The sequence below is a fragment of the Typopeltis vanoorti genome, chromosome 12, assembly GCF_054136105.1.
Source record: "Typopeltis vanoorti isolate ZY-2024b chromosome 12, IOZ_Tvanoo_1.0, whole genome shotgun sequence".
Classification (NCBI taxonomy): Eukaryota; Metazoa; Arthropoda; class Arachnida; order Uropygi; family Thelyphonidae; genus Typopeltis; species Typopeltis vanoorti.
The window spans coordinates 68,565,598-68,584,255 of NC_143560.1; the positions used below are offsets into that span (position 1 = coordinate 68,565,598).

At 34.9% G+C, this 18,658-nt stretch overlaps 1 protein-coding gene across 2 annotated transcripts in view; it reads right to left on the reverse strand.

The window, feature by feature from the left end:
• Positions 1-18,658, reverse strand: part of S1P (membrane-bound transcription factor site-1 protease) — a 480,656-nt gene that overhangs the window by 179,976 nt on the left and 282,022 nt on the right. For both annotated transcript variants that reach the window (XM_090401757.1, XM_090401758.1), the window contains 4 exons: positions 16,183-16,444; positions 15,903-15,950; positions 10,834-11,016; positions 1,587-1,663 (listed from right to left, as the gene is read on the reverse strand). In XM_090401757.1, coding sequence (XP_090257883.1) covers positions 1,587-1,663; positions 10,834-11,016; positions 15,903-15,950; positions 16,183-16,444 — 570 coding nt within the window. The remainder of the gene's footprint in view (positions 1-1,586; positions 1,664-10,833; positions 11,017-15,902; positions 15,951-16,182; positions 16,445-18,658) is intronic.

The window sequence follows — 18,658 nt, forward strand, 5'->3', positions numbered from 1 at the left end:
TTAGAAAATAATTATATTTTCTAATACAGTGTATTAGAAAATGGATGGATGGATGGATGGATGGAAGGGAGGGATGGATGGAAGGGATGGATGGAAGGGATGGATGGATGGATGGAAGGGAGGGATGGATGGATGGATGGAAGGGATGGATGGATGGATGGATGGATGGATGGATGGATGGATGGAAGGGAGGGATGGATGGATGGATGGAAGGGATGGATGGATGGATGGATGGATGGATGGATGGATGGATGGATGGATGGATGGATGGATGGATGGATGGATGGATGGATGGATGGATGGATGGATGGATGGATGGATGGATGGATGGATGGATGGATGGATGGATGGATGGATGGATGGATGGATGGATGGATGGATGGATGGATGGATGGATGGATGGATGGATGGATGGATGGATGGATGGATGGATGGATGGATGGATGGATGGATGGATGGATGGATGGATGGATGGATGGATGGATGGATGGATGGATGGATGGATGGATGGATGGATGGATGGATGGATGGATGGATGGATGGATGGATGGATGGATGGATGGATGGATGGATGGATGGATGGATGGATGGATGGATGGATGGATGGATGGATGGATGGATGGATGGATGGATGGATGGATGGATGGATGGATGGATGGATGGATGGATGGATGGATGGATGGATGGATGGATGGATGGATGGATGGATGGATGGATGGATGGATGGATGGATGGATGGATGGATGGATGGATGGATGGATGGATGGATGGATGGATGGATGGATGGATGGATGGATGGATGGATGGATGGATGGATGGATGGATGGATGGATGGATGGATGGATGGATGGATGGATGGATGGATGGATGGATGGATGGATGGATGGATGGATGGATGGATGGATGGATGGATGGATGGATGGATGGATGGATGGATGGATGGATGGATGGATGGATGGATGGATGGATGGATGGATGGATGGATGGATGGATGGATGGATGGATGGACTTGAAAACAGAGACACTACAAGCATTTACACTTAACAGTGAAAAAGAAGAAGGAGAAAATGAAACTGATATTTTATAACTACATACTGTATAATATAATTATTAGTAGTTGTGTGAAGGAAATGTAATCTCTCAGTTCTCCACTGAAAAAACTTTTATTATGAAGCTCTGTGTCTGTGTGTGAGAGAGAGAGACATCAAGTCTAAAGTAAAGTAAATAAAGAGGTGGTGATACAGGTCTGTATTAAGTACAGTTATAAAAAAAAGCATAAGTATATTGACAAACTATATATAAACACTGTATTAGAAAATAATTATATATATAAAGCATATACATAATTATATACACAATTCATAGTGTGAAATTTCCAAACTTCTTTCTACTAAAATTACCACTTTTTTAATGAATACATTTAATGACACATTCATTAAAGAAAGCATTAGTACTTATCAGAAAATATTTTTTGCTATTTTTATAGAGGACATTATCTCAATTACTGATTTAGCTAGTTCACAGGGATTGAATAATTATTTGCACATATTCTCTTTGTCAAAGCAAGATAAATAAAGAATACTCACTTGCGAGGAGGGGTGGGGATAATCTTCACTCTCAGTGGCAGTTTAATAGCTGATTTACGAGGTTCTGTTTCACCTTCCTGAAGTATTAAAATAAAAACTGCTGAACTGCAAAACCTGAATGAGACATGACTATTGAATGGTTTATAAAATGGTAATAAAATAAGTCAGCTCTTACTATAGCACAGTGGTTCCCAAATTGTGTACCTGGTGCCCTGGGGAGCCACGAAATATTCCAATGTTTTCACTGAAATAACACTTGGCCCCATGTGTGAAAATCAATGTGAACAGGAAATGAGGATGGCTGTGTCCAGTTTGATTCCAAGATTTGAGATGTGCAATGAACAACAGGCTCACCCATCCCACTAATTACGAATTATTTATTCAATGATTTGATCATTCAAAATATGTACTTAATACTTTTTACAGAAATTATTTGTAAATTTGAATACGTGTTTCATTTATTTTTTTTACCTTAACCAACCTAACCACACCAATTGCACACTGCAACTGTTAGGTAGGCCTATGGTCTGACTTTGGGTGCTGTGTAAAAATCCTGATACATTAAGGGCACAGTGAAATGAAAAAGTTTGGGAACCACAGCTATAGCAAATTGCAGGAATCAGTTATAAAAACAATCAGTTATAATGGAAGATTCGCTATACTGAATTTCCTTAAGCATAATACTTAAGCATACTGATGGTAAGGCAGCAACAGCAACTTAGAATGGGCCTTTTGATATGGTTATAATGTGCTGAATTCATTATAATAGCATTTGCTATTTTGAGAGTGAAATATATGCTGCAGGATACAGCTATTTTTTTTATTAATAACTTCAAATGTTAAGACAACAATTGTGATGTGAACAAAAATATATTACCAGCTTGACTTAAATAAAACATTTAATAATATGTTACTAACAGTAATAAACCTTAAACTGACAAAAAATATTAGCTTATGGTTGATGGAAGATACTGCAGTCAATACTCCCTAATCAATTCTAAAGAAGAAATTTAATTTTGTGATGAATTAGCTACCAGATATAATACTCATATTAAAAATGAAATGGGAGAAAAGGGGAAATGTTTATGAATTAAGTATTCGGCTGAAATAAAATTTTCATAACAGAGAACTACAAAACTTCTTTATTTAGGTACTGTTAACATTGCCTTCCTATTATTTTTTATTCACTTCATCAAGATATAAAATAAAGCTACCATAGTGACAGATTATTATTATTATTATTATTATAAAAAACCTCCATGGAGGTTCACTGTTATACACACAGTTTATCATACCATGCCTTAAATATGTTCACTGTCTCTGCACTCGCCACAGAGACAGTGAACATATTGTCTCTGCACTCACCACACTCTCAGGTAATGCATTCCAATCACTCTCCATGCAAAAAAACTTGCTCCTCACCTCTTGGCTCATACTCTCACCTTATACACCTTCCAGGGATGACCTCTTGTTCTCTTCCTATCTTCACCCATTCTATGCAAACCTCCCTGACATTAATCTGGTAATAACCTCTTAATATGTCTCGATCATATCTCCTCTTCTTCTATTTCTGAAAATTGCATTTTGTCAATCTGTCTTCATACACAACAATCTAGAGATCCAAAACCACCTTAGTCAATTGTCTTTGAACCTTTTCCAATACATCATCATCTTTTTGAAAACCAGGTGACCAAATCTGCATACAGTAATCCATATGTGGCCTGATCAATGCCTTATACAAGGGAATAATAACATACTTACTTCTACAAGTCAGTGCCCTCTGCATCAATCCCATTATCCGCTGTGTTGTCCTTACAATTTTAGTAACATGTCCCTGAAATTTTAGGTCCTTGTCTACAATCACTCTCAGATCTCTTATCTCCTCTACCTCTTCCAAGATATTTTCACCGATTGCATAGACTGGCTCCCACTGATGAGACTTTTAATAAAGGTCAAAACTGGTCTGAGTAGTGATCCTTCCCATAATGTATAGCATTATACATGTCTGTAAGGATATGTGCTTTGCATTATGGGATACTAAGGCAAGTGATGTGAAAGTCATTGGCTTCTATATATACGAGTTGCCCAGTCCTGAAAATACTTCAGCCGCACTTTGTTTGCTTACACTTGGATAAAGGATTAAACCAAGAATATCATTTCTTGGTATCTTTAATTTACTTTATGAATTATCTACACAATCCATAGCTTCAAATGAGTTTCATGGTGAAATTGGAAAATAACAAGTCTCTTCCATTTTTAAATATCCTTCTTAGGATCTCTGATCAAAATAAACTTATGTATTCATTTCCAGAAAACCATCACATACAGGAAGATACCTGTATACTATACCATGTGCAACCATCCGACAAACAGGACTAATCAAAACACTACATATGTGGTGTTTTGATTTGAAATGATGGGGAATAACATGGAGAAGAGAACCAAAGAACTTAATCCTTAAGAACAAGAACAGTTGGAAAAACAAAAAATCCTGTCTTCCTAAAGAAGCATTTAATAACCAGAATTATAAGGAAACATTATTCCGTTAATCCTGAAATTAAGCATAGGCATTCTAGTCAACGTAGAAAGAGAAGAGAAGAGAGGAAATTGTTCTTCCTAGGCTCCATATAGGTCAGTCATCTTATGAAGGACTAACGACCCAGCAATGTGTGAAAAGTGCAACAGGTGTCTTACTATTTGTCATATTATGGTGGAGTGCCAGTACTTTACACAAGAGAGGAATGAAATTTTTACCTATTTAGCCAAGCCAAGCAGACTCAGACAAATTGTAAGATGTTTTTAACCTTTTACAAAAAATTAATTTGAACAAACACATTTGATTGTGATTTTATTTATATGTAAATACTGCAATGCTTAATTTTTTTGTACATGCATATTATTTACTAATTTATCTTTGACTGTTTATATACTACTGTAACCTTCGCTGTAATTTTATTTATATGTAGATACTGCATTGCTTAACTTAATTTTTGTACATACATATTATTTACTAATTAATTTTTGACTATTTATGTACTCCTGTAACCTTTGACCTTGCATACTGCTGTAACCTTTGCCATTCTTGCACCAATAAACCAACCAACCTATCCTTTCCTTGGACAAATACATCACTTTTGTAGCATTTCATCTTTCAATAAATTTGCCATCATATTGTGCTCAAGAGGTTACTTCTCATCTCTTTTTCTCTGTTAATTCTCTATATATCCCAAATCACTTTAAAACTTCTTTATGATGCTCAGAGGAATTCAGCCACATGATGACTCCTGTATTGTGATGACTCCTCTGTCACTTTCTGTATTGTGTCTCTCCTACATATATTTCTATGACCACTGTTCAGCAGAATCGGAGCCCTCCCCACCATTTATGCTAAACTTACAATAAGACAAACAATAACTGCTCAACATCCTTTTATTTAGTTGAAAATTGCTGACTCACTAACCCTGCTACTCTCATTCATCTTTCATTCGATTACTGCTACCTTTTTTTCTGCAGCAGCTCTCTCTGTGAAGTTTCATCCCATAGACTTCAACCTCAGATTACTATTTCTCTTGCTTATACATGGCATTGATTTGTTATAGATTTTTTGGCCTTGTACACCCCTTGAGGATACATATCAGTAATTTGATGATGACATCATGTAATGTATTTGTCAATGGTTACTGCCGTTAGGCAATTAACTTTGATATTATGTCTGTAGTCTGTATACTGTACTGTCAAACAGTATGTCAAAAAAGTATGAGCTGATCTGGCAGCTGCATCTGCAGTCTCCCTTCCCTTAATTTCATTGTGGCTGGAAATCCAACATAACTGAACATCAAAATTAAGGGTTTTTCATTTTGTGCAACAGGTGTAACACCTCACACAGCAATGGATGTGGATACCCCCCCCCATTTATATCAATTTACAAATTGATAAAATGGGGTGGGAGGAATCCTTTACCCACCCACAGTACAAATGCACTATAGGTTTACAGTTAACCTTTTGTGGATAGGAACACATAATAAACAAATAAATAATAATAATTTCTCCAGGCTCTCTGTGCCAAATCCATTCAAGTGCAGGCCATACCTCTGATACAAGTCTTGTCTATCAGCAAATTCACTCAACACATCCAAAAACTCACATCCATTTCTTCTACACAGCCTGTGCACTGAATAATTTGCTATTATAGCCTTACTTAATTTTAAATTTATTTTATTTACTTATTTTATAGGTATTCTTTGTATATACTACTAGCCTGTAAGTCCAAAGGAATATCATAACTGCTCACCAAAGCTGTGGGTTCAAATCCTGCTATCAATGTTTGTGTATGTCTTTAGATGGGAGATAAAGTTCAATTCTCAGTGTGAGACCACCATTTACTTACTGGAAGACTGAAATTGCTTGGGAAAGTTCCATGTTTGGTCTCCAGAGTAAGGTTTTTAGATTATGTATAATAATAATAATAAATAAAATATATAAAAATAAAATAAACAAACTAAGTCCCCACCCCACACAGTACTACAAGTTTACAGCCCTTTCTTGAGCAGGAGATTGTAAATATACACTGATATCAGCACTATGGAGTGTTGGATATGCATTTGAGGGAGTGTGAATTACAGAGTTTGGTGTATATGAAGAGATATGATAAAGACCTTCAAGTTACTTAAGAAATTCTACCAAATTAATACAGAAGGAATTGCAAAAAGAGTGGCTGTTATGATGGGAAGAATGAGAGGCCATCCCTGGAAGTTGTATAACGATTTGATTTAGAAAGGTGTGCAGAGTAGATTTTTTATGTGGGCAGTTGGATAGACATCCTGCTAGTTGAATGGGCTTCCCACAATGAATCTACTGACTCCATGGAGGTTACCAAAATAATGCTGGTGATGATGATGATGATAATAATATATAATAAAATATGTATAAAATATAATACACACACATACACATCTATATATATATATAGAGAGAGAGAGATTGGGGGGGGGGGGGGGGCTGCTTAAAATCTGGGGCATGATGCTTTTGTTTGCTGTAGCAAAATTGCATACACAATCATCCATTGACTTACGTCAATGATCCCACATAAGGGAATAAATAACACTTTTGACTATACTTTCGAACAAGACGCAAATGAACATAAAGTAAAAAGTTTCTATTCAGCAACAATGCATCATGTGCAGTGACAACAGCACATTCAGCGGAAAGTTCGGTCGGCAAATCGGCATGTGTTTTCCACAGTTCTTCTGTTGATTTTGTGTTTAAGAAATAGGTTATTTGTGTGTTTATTGTTAAATATTTCGCAATATTTTGTGCAACATGCCCCCCCCCCTACATGCTCAATCAAAAAACCTAGTGAAGAATAACAGAAAACGAGGTGAGCAATTGATCTTAAAACGAAGTTGCAAGTTATAAAGCAACATGAAGCTGGTAAGCTCATCATGACTTTGAATGGTCTCATTCTACAGTGACAGCCATTTTGAAAAATAAGGATAAAATTGTAGAGGCTGTGAAAGGATCTTCTTCCATTAAATCAACAATAGTGACGAAACATTGACAAGGTCCTATCGGTGATATGGAAAAGCTATTTGAATCATGAATAGAGGACCTGAACAAAAAAGAGCATACCTCTCAGCACTATGACCATAACCACTGAGGCACTAAGTCTCTTCAACATGTTGAAGGAGAAAGCAGGGCCCAATTAAGACTATGAATTCAATGCTTCTTCAGATTGATTCATGAGATTCAAGCAGCGTTTTGCACTGCATAATGTGAAAATGTATGGTGAATCTGCAAGTGTCGATGAGAAGCCTGTCGAGCAGTTTATGGAGAAATGGATAAAATTATTACAAGGGAAAATTATTCATCATCATTATCAAATTCCTGCCATGTATCCTCAAGGGATGTACAGGTTATGATAGTACTACATGAAAAATTTACATCATTACTAACTCCCTATCTACAATTTTCCTCCAGATCAGTCTGTTACTTGTCAAGACACCAATATTATCAGATCTTATATTTCTATTGTCTAAGGCACTTTGTAACCTATCAAACCACCTATATCTTGGTCTTCCTCTGGGTCGTTTTCCTGCCAACCTGGCAGAGAACACTTGTTTTGCCGATCTTTCCTCGCCCATTCTGTTTAAATGACCATACCACCTGAGATTAGCTCTGCTAATGCATCCCTGGATGCTGACAATGTCAAGTTCTTTCCTAATATCCTCATTTTTAATATGATATTTCCATTGATGCCATCTGTTCACGCCTCTAATCTTTCTCAGAACTCTCATATTATCTGTGGTCTCTAGTCTTTGGTCAAGTGTTTTATTTCTGACACAGCTCTCAGATCCATAAGTTAAACCTGGTTTGAACACTGTCTTGTATACAGAGGCTATATAAATTAGCTGTATACAGCTAATTTAGTGTTCTGACTAATTTCTCTCGTATTCCATATGAATTTATTCAATTGACTTCCTACTATACCAGCTTTATTGATTCTGTTGTCTATTTCCATATTTAATTTACCATCTTCACTAAAAATCGTGCCTAAGTAGGTGAAATGTTTTACTTGTTCCACAGGTTCTCCGTTCACAATGCAGTTGATATTTTCAACGATTCTGCCTATTTTCATTGTCTTTGTCTTTTTATTGCTGACCTTTATACCATATCTATTACAACAGTTATTCAATTTAGTCAAGGAATCTTGCAGACTCGTAGTGGATTTATAGATAAGTATAACATCGTCCGCATAAAGCAAAGAGCTGATATTAACATTTCCGATTTTGATATCACGTTTAACACGTTCGCTGCCAACTACGAGTATACTCGTAGTGGGTAAACCTGCTTCACAAGCCAGCTACGAGTATACTCGTATGACGCTTACCACCGGGAACGAGATTATTGTAGTGACCTTGAAGAAGTGAAAATGCTTGGCTTGTGGGGCTAGCATCAAAACTGTGTATTCTGATAGACCGTATATGCTCTGCACAAGCCAACTACGAGTATACTCGTAGGACGCTTACCTCCATAACGAGATTATCGTACTGACCTTGAAGAAGTGAAATTGCTCGGCGTAGGGGAACAGACCATGCCGAAGTAGCGTGGCAGCGAACGTGTTAATACCACTTTCCTTCATAATGTGATCCATATAAATAATGAATAACAGAGGGGATAATGTACATCCTTGTCTCACACCAGATTTAACATTAAACCATCTTCCTGTACTTCCTTCAATTCTAACTGCTGACTTACAACTCAAATAAAGACTAAGTATTGCTTGATATAATGCCCCATTGACACCATATAACTGTAGCATTTCGAATAGCTTCTCTCTTGGCACCTTATTATATGCCTTTTCCAGATCTACAAAACTCAAATAAAGATTTTTTTAAAATTCCCATGATTTCTCCACTATTTGTCGTAAAATGAAGATCTGATTCTGACAGCCTTTATTTGGCCGGAGTCCAGCTTGTTCCTCATCAAGCTTATCTTCTACAATTCTTCTCAACCATTTCTCAAGTATACTTGCATATATCTTACCAGGAACACTCAGTAGAGAAATACCTCTGTAATTCTCACATTCAGTTTTATTTCCCTTTTTATATATGGGTATTATGAGAGCTCTATTCCAGTCATCGGGAATACGTTCCTCTGTCCAGGCCTGAACTATGCAGTGCAGCTACCTACTCCTGCTGCCTTTCCACATTTTAAGCCTTTGATGGCTTTTTCTACTTCAAGTATGGATATGTATTCCTGACTGTATACCTGTTGAGTGTTTTTAACCACTGTGCTATCACTGCTTGTTTCATTTAGCAATTTCTCGAAGTAATTACTCCATACTTCAAGGATATCTTTTTCTCCAGTTTTCATGTCACCTTTATCATCTCTAACTCCTTTTACAGCACTCTTTCCTCCATTCCTAAGCTTCTTCAACAACCTCCAGAATATGATTCTGTTAGGGGGTAATGTGGCTGAATATAAAATGAAACCATTTGTGATATGGCACAGTGAGAATCCATGAGGCTTAAAAAAACATTAATAAGTATACTTTTCCAGTTCATTATCAGAGCAATAAGAAGCTGTGGATTACTCAAAAATTGTTTGCAGATGCCTCAATCAACTGCTATGCAAATGAAAATGTAAAACTTTATTAATTCTAGATAACGCTCCAGATCATCCACCTTACATCGATGATCTTCACCCCAAGATCAAGGTCATGTTTCTCCCTCCAAACACTAATTCACTGATCCATCTGATGGATCAGGGAGTTCTTGAAGTGTTTAAGGCTTATTACCTAGAGAACTTTTTCACAAGCCATTTCTGCCAATGAAGGAAATAATCAGACTCTCATGCAATTCTGGAAAGCATTCAATGTTTATCATGCTATTAAAAATATTGCTGAACTTGGGACGAAGTGACCTCTCAATGTATGAGTGGGATATGGAAAAAGACATTAAAGAGATTTGTGCACGATTTTGCAAGTTTTGAAAAAAATGAAGACCTTTGGAAATTGAGTGAAGAAATAGTGGGCCTAGCAAACAATCTGAATCTCAAAGTGAATGATGATGATATAGTTCCACTCATAAAAGTGCCCGTGAAGAGATGACCAATAAAAAATTAGTCGAACTGGAGGAACTTGTTGCAGAAGAGGAAGAACGAGAAAAGGAAGAGGGAAAAGAGCAACAAGAATAGGTAGTTACACAATTTAGAGTGAGAGGGTCTTGCAGAAATGCTATCTGAAATTAGAAAGGTTCTCAAAACGATTGAAGACATGGACCCCAATATTGAACGCTACTTATTAGTAGAAAGAAAAGTACATGATGCATTTGTTTGCTATAAACAAATTTATGATGAAAAGAAAAAGAGGAATAAGCAAAGCACATTGGACATTTTAATCAAAAAACAAAGGTTACACCAAAAGAGCTGCAGCTTGGTCCCTCATATAGGGCAGGTAATGAAGATGTAATTGTGGAGGAAGATTTGGGTGATTATTCTCCTGTTTTATAGTGACAGTAACACACAGTACAGTGTTATAAGGTTTAAAAATTAAAATGACAGTATACTTATTATGGTTAAGTCCCTAACCCTTATAACTCTGTTGATTTAATGTATCGACTTACGTCCTGCTGGACGGAACAGAATCCAGATGTAAGGGTCCGTTCCATCCAGCAGGGATGACTGTACATGCATTTCTACTATTAAAAAAATATAAATAAAAAAAAAATGAATTTAACCACAAACTTACCTCTGGTGAAGACTGCACAGTGAGAGAAATGTGGCCTTGAGCTATGCCTTCCCAGTGAGCAGCAACAGAAGATACAGCAATGTGGACAGCCAAGTACCCAGACCATGGCCAAAGAACATCAGTGTAGGAGAAGGCTACTTCAAGATAATGGCCATAATGTGGAGTATAAGGATGCCACTGTGGCTATAAAAGTATAACAATAATATAACTATTAAAATGCCACATCAAATTACACTAATCTTTCAATTCATAAATAAAAGATGCCAAGAAACTATATTTTTGGTTTCATCCTTTATCAAGTGTAAGCAAACAAAGTTTGCACACGAAGTAACATCATGACTGGGCTACCTGTATATAGAGGCTAATTACTCGACATCAATTGCATTAGTATCCCATAATGCAATGCACATGTATCATATCTGTAAGGATATGTGCATTGCATTTTGGAATACTAAGGCAATTGATGTGAAGTCATTAGCTTCTATATATAAGTAGTCCAGTCATGATGTTACTGCATGTGCAAACCTCGCTTACACTTGGATAAAGGATGAAACCAAGAATATAATTTTTGGCATCTTTATTATAGTATAACTAAGTGAAAAAAACTTTCAAAATTTCAATATCTACCTTTCAATAAACCAATATCTGAATGGGTTAGTATGTCAACCAACTTCTGGCACAGCCAGACAATAGCACCTTCAGTTATCCAAATGGCAAATTGATTTCCCACTGCAGCTGGATAATTGAGGGAATACTATATAACTAAATGTAAAAATATTGAACATTTCAATCAAATATAGCAACTCACAATATTCTCACTCCTCTTATTATATGGCCATCATGGTCACTTGTGTAGTTCTAGTTGGTCACCAAAAACAAAATATCAAATGTTAAACCACATGAAAATAAATGCAAAATAATTGCAATTAATCATTTGGGCCTATGTTATTTGCTCATCATCAATGACTGAACTTTAGATGTGCTCAACTGAGTAAAATATTTGATTTTTAATGTAACATGATAATAAGTTTCACAGGAAAATAAATAAATAAGAAAGAAAGAGAAAAACAGATAATTTTAAGTTTTTTTAAGAAGAATAAGAGTTGCCAAAAATACTACTGGTAAAGTTTTTACTGTATGTGTTCTACTGCCAATTAAAATAAATCAATATGATCAAATTTGCTGGCCTGGTTGCAAGAGTGATTAGCATATCTGCTTTTCAAACAACAAGACTGCAAGTTCATATTCTGCTGTGAGCATGTATAAGCGTGATTGTTCTTAGAAAGAAAAAAGAATTTCATAGTACAGTATGAAACAACCATCCCAAAATGGAGGTCTGAAGTGGCTCAAAGCAGTTCCATGGTTGGTCTTTAGAGCATGATCTCTGAATTATATAAAAATAAATAAAAATACAAAAAAAGTACAAAAAGAAATAAAAATATAAAAAACATCCATAGCCTGCTCACAATACTAATATACTGTAGGTTTACATTGTACATGAGTCATGAAACAAAAAAAAAAGTTATATATTAATGCTATTTCACTAGTTTATCTATTATGACCATAATAAATTCCATTCTTTCTTTCAAATCACGAAGCTAGGATTTTCTTAATATTTCTAAAAATATAAATTTTCATTCCTTAAGCTAACAAGTTAAGATGTTGATGATGAGATCCTAGAGGATCAGTTTTCTTTAGACAAATCTCAATTTCTAACAAGACTGCTTTAATTCCTTCTATTCAATCAGGTGAAATTAAAAAAATAACTATTATTTTTTGAGGTTTGGAAAGTTTCTCAGGGCTGAGGCAGATTAGAAGAATAGCCTCTCATATCTGTATTTGCTGTGGTGGAGAAGAGTAGTTTTCTTCCGAATATCCTGTGGTGGGCATCCAAAGCATGGTCAGCAAGTCCAGAATAGTCATAATGGTGGAATCAGATATAGTCCATGTGGTCAAAAATTCTGATATTGGCTATAGTACGACAGTTTGCAATGTGGATAAGGGATGATGGTTTATTATGTGGTCTGTAAGTGGTTGTACAGTTTTATTCCTTTACAATGTTTTGTTAATTTTTTCCAATGTGCCCAGGATATATCGAAAATTGATAGATGTTAAGAACTTCCTAAATGCTTGTATCTGAAGTTCATAACTTTCTATAAATAGAAGGTTCATCATTTATCAACACTGCATTATCTAGAAATGATTGTGGAGGCGATGCATAAGATAAAGTGAAGTAGATGTCATATGGCACATTCTAATGCAATAAGTTTTAATAGAATATCAAATATTTGTTGTTTACTGGAAATCCAGACACATTAGTTAAATAGCAACAGCAATCTCTTACATGAGCATTTGTTTTTTTTTTATTCAAATCATTCGTGTCTCAGAAGTCAACTTTCTCTGAATCCACTGCGTCAAATTAACTTTAAAAGAATTGTAAAAATAATGTGAATTCCACTTTAAACTTTTATCACAGTCTCCTATTTCATACACAAAAAAAACTAAGAAATGCAGATAGTAGTCTTTATGTGACTGATGCTATACTGCTGTTTAACATTTGTAAATCATCATAAATTTCCTGAATTTATGAAGATGATTCATAAATATTCATAAAAATGTACCAAGAGATGGTTACTATGACATCAGTAAATGATTAAGTTTACATTATTATTAATTTCCTGTCGACAATTTTCTTCCAAATCAGTCAATTAATTGCAAGGTTAGCAAAACACCTGTTTTGCTAACCTTTCCTCACTCATTCTATTTAAGTGGCCGTACCACATTCTTGAATGCTAATAATGTCAAGTTACATTCTAATATATTCATTTTTAATGTGATTGTGCCATTGATGCCATTATTTAACTGCCCTAATGTTTCTCGGAACTCTCATATCTGTTGCTTCTAGTCTTTGATCAAGTGCTTTATTCCTAACCCAATTCTCAGACTTAAAATTGGGTTTGAACACTGTCTTTATACTGCTTGTTTGGTGTTTTAGCTAATTTCTCTCTTATTCCATATAAATTTATTCAGCTGGCTACCCACCATACCAGCTTTGCTTATTCTGTTGTCTATTTCCAGATTTAACCTGCTATCGTCAGTAAAAACTGTACTTAAATAGCAGAAATATTTTATTTTTTCTAGAGAATCTCCATTAAGAATGCAGCTGAAGTTTTTTATGTTCCTGCCTATTTTCATAGTTTTCATAGTTGCTGATTTTCATACCAAATTTGTTACAGTTGTTATTCAAAACAATAAATTACACGATAACCACAGTAATAAACTTTAACAAAAGTACAGATATTTCATACTACTGAAAGTACATCATCAGTCAGTAGAAACAACAAGCAAATCAAAGAATAGGAATACAAGGTACACATAACAATCAGTTTACTAATTAAAAATTATTGCAGCATGCTTGAAATTAATATTAATAAATAATATTAAAACTATTTTGATGTTTACATAAAATAAGAATTTTCCAAACTTTGGGGGTAGAGAGAGAGAGAGAGAGAGAGAGAGAGAGAGAGAGAGAGAGACAATCATTCTGATTCAGGTTTCCAAGCTTTCCTTCCACAAAGCCGGCCTGGTTGGATGAGTGGTTAGAGTATCTGCTCTCCAGCCAAAAGGCTGCGTGTTTGAATCCTGTCATGGGCATGGATGTTTGTGAAAGTTCTAGTAGTGGTGGTGGACAATATATGGCATTGGTGTAGTTACAGTTCATTGTAGTCGATGAATTGAATGGTGGAGACAGAGTTGTAGAATAAAGGCTCTCCCTCAATGAGTCTTTGGACTCCCTGGAGGTGTCACGTAATAATAATAGTAATAATAAAATAATAATTTTTCTTAGCTGTTTCTCAAGTATAAATCTTAGCCAGAACACTCAGCAGGGAAATACCTCTGTAATTCTGACATTCAGATTCATTTCTAATTTTAAAGATGAGTACTGTGAGAGTCCAAGCTAGAAATAATGCAGCTATACTGCATCATGCCAGTCCCAAGTATGGGTAAATAGGTGAGGATTGAGCAAAGGACTAGCAACCAATCCTCGTGAAAAAAAAAAAGTGTCTATTAAGAGAGTTAAAGCTTCAAAAGCTGAGTTCATATCTAGTACTTGATTATTATTATTATTTTTTTATTTTTTACTGGAGGTCTCAAATATTAAACAGGTAGAGGTGGCATTAAAAGTGTAAAAAAATAGTCAGCATAAATAATGTAGATGAGTGGGAAAATATTAATAAAGTATACATGGTCAGTTACTGATAGCCATATGAAATATATTGGGGAAGGGAGAGCAGATATCTTATAAATTAAAATAGTTATACTATTTTAATTTAGTTTTGATTTAAGAAATATAACTAAAAACTGTAATCAGATAAAAGAAGAAAAATTTCTTTAAAAAATAAAAATAAATAAGGATTAAGCGATCATGCCAGAGAAGGAGTAACGCACTACATGGTCACAATTTAATTTGAATACATGTAATGGGAGAAAGTGGAGTTTGAGAATACATATACATAAAGTGCAGTTTTGCATGACAGATACCTTTAGTATGATATATGATACTTTCTCAGAAAGTTTGGTATTCCAATTAACCATCAAAAGAATGATCAAGGATCAGGCTCAGAAATATTGTAAGCAAAAAAAAAATAAATAAATAAATAAATAAAAATAAATAAAATAATAAATAATAATAATGCCATTCAAAATGGTAATGTGGACGTAAGAAATTTAGATCATAATATTTTGAGTTAATATATACATGTTATTTCATACAGATGGAAAATGGGAGAAACAATTAGTTAAGTGTTTAACACCCAAAAATGCACAGGGCCAGACAGCATAAACTGGATATGTTTGCTATAAGAAATGACTCTAGCAAAAAGGTTGGTCGATTGGTAGAGCCTCTGCTACTAATGGCTCACATAAAGTTAAGCAAGTTTGAGTGCAGTTAGTAGTTGGAAGGGGCCAATCATTCGATGCTGTTGGCACACTCTCCCTCAATGAGTCTGTGGACTCCCTGAAGGTGTCACATAATAATAATAATAATAAAAAAAACAATCAAAACTCACTTTGGTGATGATTTTTCCAGATACTCCCATGCCATTCAAAATGGTAACCTGTCAAAGAGAGAGAGAATCAATCCAAAAGTACATTATGAATTTTTGAAAAGCATAACTGTCAATGCTTTTCAAAAATTCAAAGTATATCATAGTAAATTTGTTGAGGAAATTTCAGTTATTATAGATATCTGAACAATTTAAATATATTGGAATATAACTAAACTTTTAAGCTAATTAATATGAGCAATAAAAAAAAAAAGAAACTGTGAAACTCTTAACATTTACTCACATTAATTACAGTTGCTAATCCTCCATGGTAGAGAGGCTGTGTACAATATGGCCACATATATGGACATTCTGTTAAATCAAGGTAGCTAGGACTAAGAGTAGCCTGGGGTCTGTAACTACGTAATGCTTGGTAAGCTCGTAAAAGATCGAGTTTACCCCACCCTTGCTCAAACATTGGGACTCCTGGCAATCGACGTGCAGATGCCATCAATGCTTGTTTCATACTTGCAGGATTGATAGCACTGCCTAAATGCAAAACACCACTAGAGAGAAAATTATTTCAAAAATATTATAATAAACAGTCTTAAGTACACTAATAATTTTCAGAACCTGTTTATGCTTGAAAAAAGAAAAGTTATACTATTTTAATTCAGTTTTGATTTAAGAAATATAACTAAAAACTGTAATCAGATAAAAGAAGAAAAAGTTCTCTAAAAAAATAAGGATTAAGCTTTATCATGCCAGAGAAGGAGTAATGCACTACATGGTCACAATTTAATTTGAATACATGAAATGGGAGAAAGAATACCATTCTTTGAGAATGGTATTCTTTGAGAATACCATTCTCAAAGAAAAGTGGAGAAAAGTAGAGTTTGAGAATACATATACATTAAGTGCAGTTTTGCATGACAGATACCATTTAGAGTGGTACTTTCTCAGAAAGTTTGGTATTCCAATTAACCATCATAAGAATGATCAAGGGACATCTGTCAGGCTCAGAAATCTTGTAAGTAAAAAATAATAATAATAACAATAATAATAATAATAAATAATAATAATAAAATAAAAAGTAAAAAAAAAAAACTTTTATAAATTTTTGAATGCTTTGAAATTTGGTAGGCAAGGTGAAGTGCAAAATATACAATCAGTGGGGAAATTCTGAAGAAGGCAGAGGAGATAAGATACATGGGAGAGATGGTGGATAGGTAACTGAAGTTTAGGAACTATGTTGTAAAAAAAATTTGAAGATCCACCCGACCATTGAATACTGCTCTGAAATCTTGGGGTGGCATCCTCAGATATATCTGAAAGTACTAGATTCTATACAGAAAAGAGCAGCTAGATGGATTGATGACTCCTCTCTCACTAATACACTCCACTCACTTTTGTACAGGCATTCAAGTCTCTAATTAAACATTCAGATGCATGCCACAGTAAAATAGAATATTTATTTTACAAATATTTTGTTTTATGTATCGTAAAACATCATCAGTGAGAGTAAAGATATGAACAATGGTAAGGAATTTGAACAATAAAACAGTACAGCGCACGTGCCAAATTCGAATCCCTGTGTACAAGTAATTGCACGTTTGTTAAGTTAAAGCTATTGGGCTAAAATGATAAATTAATTATTATGACACAAATCTATTTAACTGCATGTAACAACTTCCCAAATTTTTGGGATAGTAAGGCGATTGTTGCCATGAAGATTTGGTCTATGAAGTAGAGCTTCGGTACTTTCTTTGAATAACCTTTCATATCTGTACATAGATCTGTGTGAAAGTTTTGTTTTCCCATGGTTTGCAATAAATATGCAAACCACAGGATTCAATGAGAAAGCACAAACCTTTCACACAGATCTATGTACAGATATGAAAGGCTATTCAAAGAAAGTACCAAAGCTCTATTTCATAGACCAAATCTTCATGGCAACAATTGCCTTACTATCCCAAAAATTTGGGAAATTGTTACATGCAGTTGTGTTAAGCAGATCTGTATCATAATTAATTTATCATTTCGACCAAATAGTTTTAACTTAACAAACATGAAACTACTTGTACAGAGGGAATCGAATTTGGCACATGCATTGCACTGTTTTATTGTTCAAATTCCTTACCACTGTATTTTGCTCTTGCTGATGATGTCTTACAATACGTAAGATAAAATATTTGTAGAATAATATTTTACAAATTGTAAAATGAATATTTTACTGTGGCACATGTGTGAATGTTTAATTATGGAAACTCCACAGGTCTCGCTATACAAGAAAGTTCAAGTCTTTGCAGCTTGCATTTTCTATAAATACTTCTATGACTGCTGGTCATCATAACTGGCATCAATAATTCCCCCAACCTCTTGCAAATCTTTCCGAATGCATCAGCAGCTAACCAACACCCTCTTACAGTTCAACTCCAAACCCACAGAACAAATTTCTCCTCTTCTTCATTTATCCTTCCACTGCCCTCTGGAACAGTCTTCCACCATGTGTCTCCCAAGGAATACAACCCACAGCTTTTCAAGTCAAATGTGAATAAGTTCCTTATTGCCTATCCATGATACTAGCATACTATAGGTTGACCAATCTCTTGTGGATGGCTTCTCCAAAAAATCAATACAGCCCCTCTAAAATCAGTGGTTTCGCTGTGCTGATGTGTTTGCTATTTGCCCACATGATCCAGACATATCAGATACATTTTTAGTGCATTTAAATATCCAACGTCCTAAAATCTACTTCACAATGGAACAGAAATCTAATG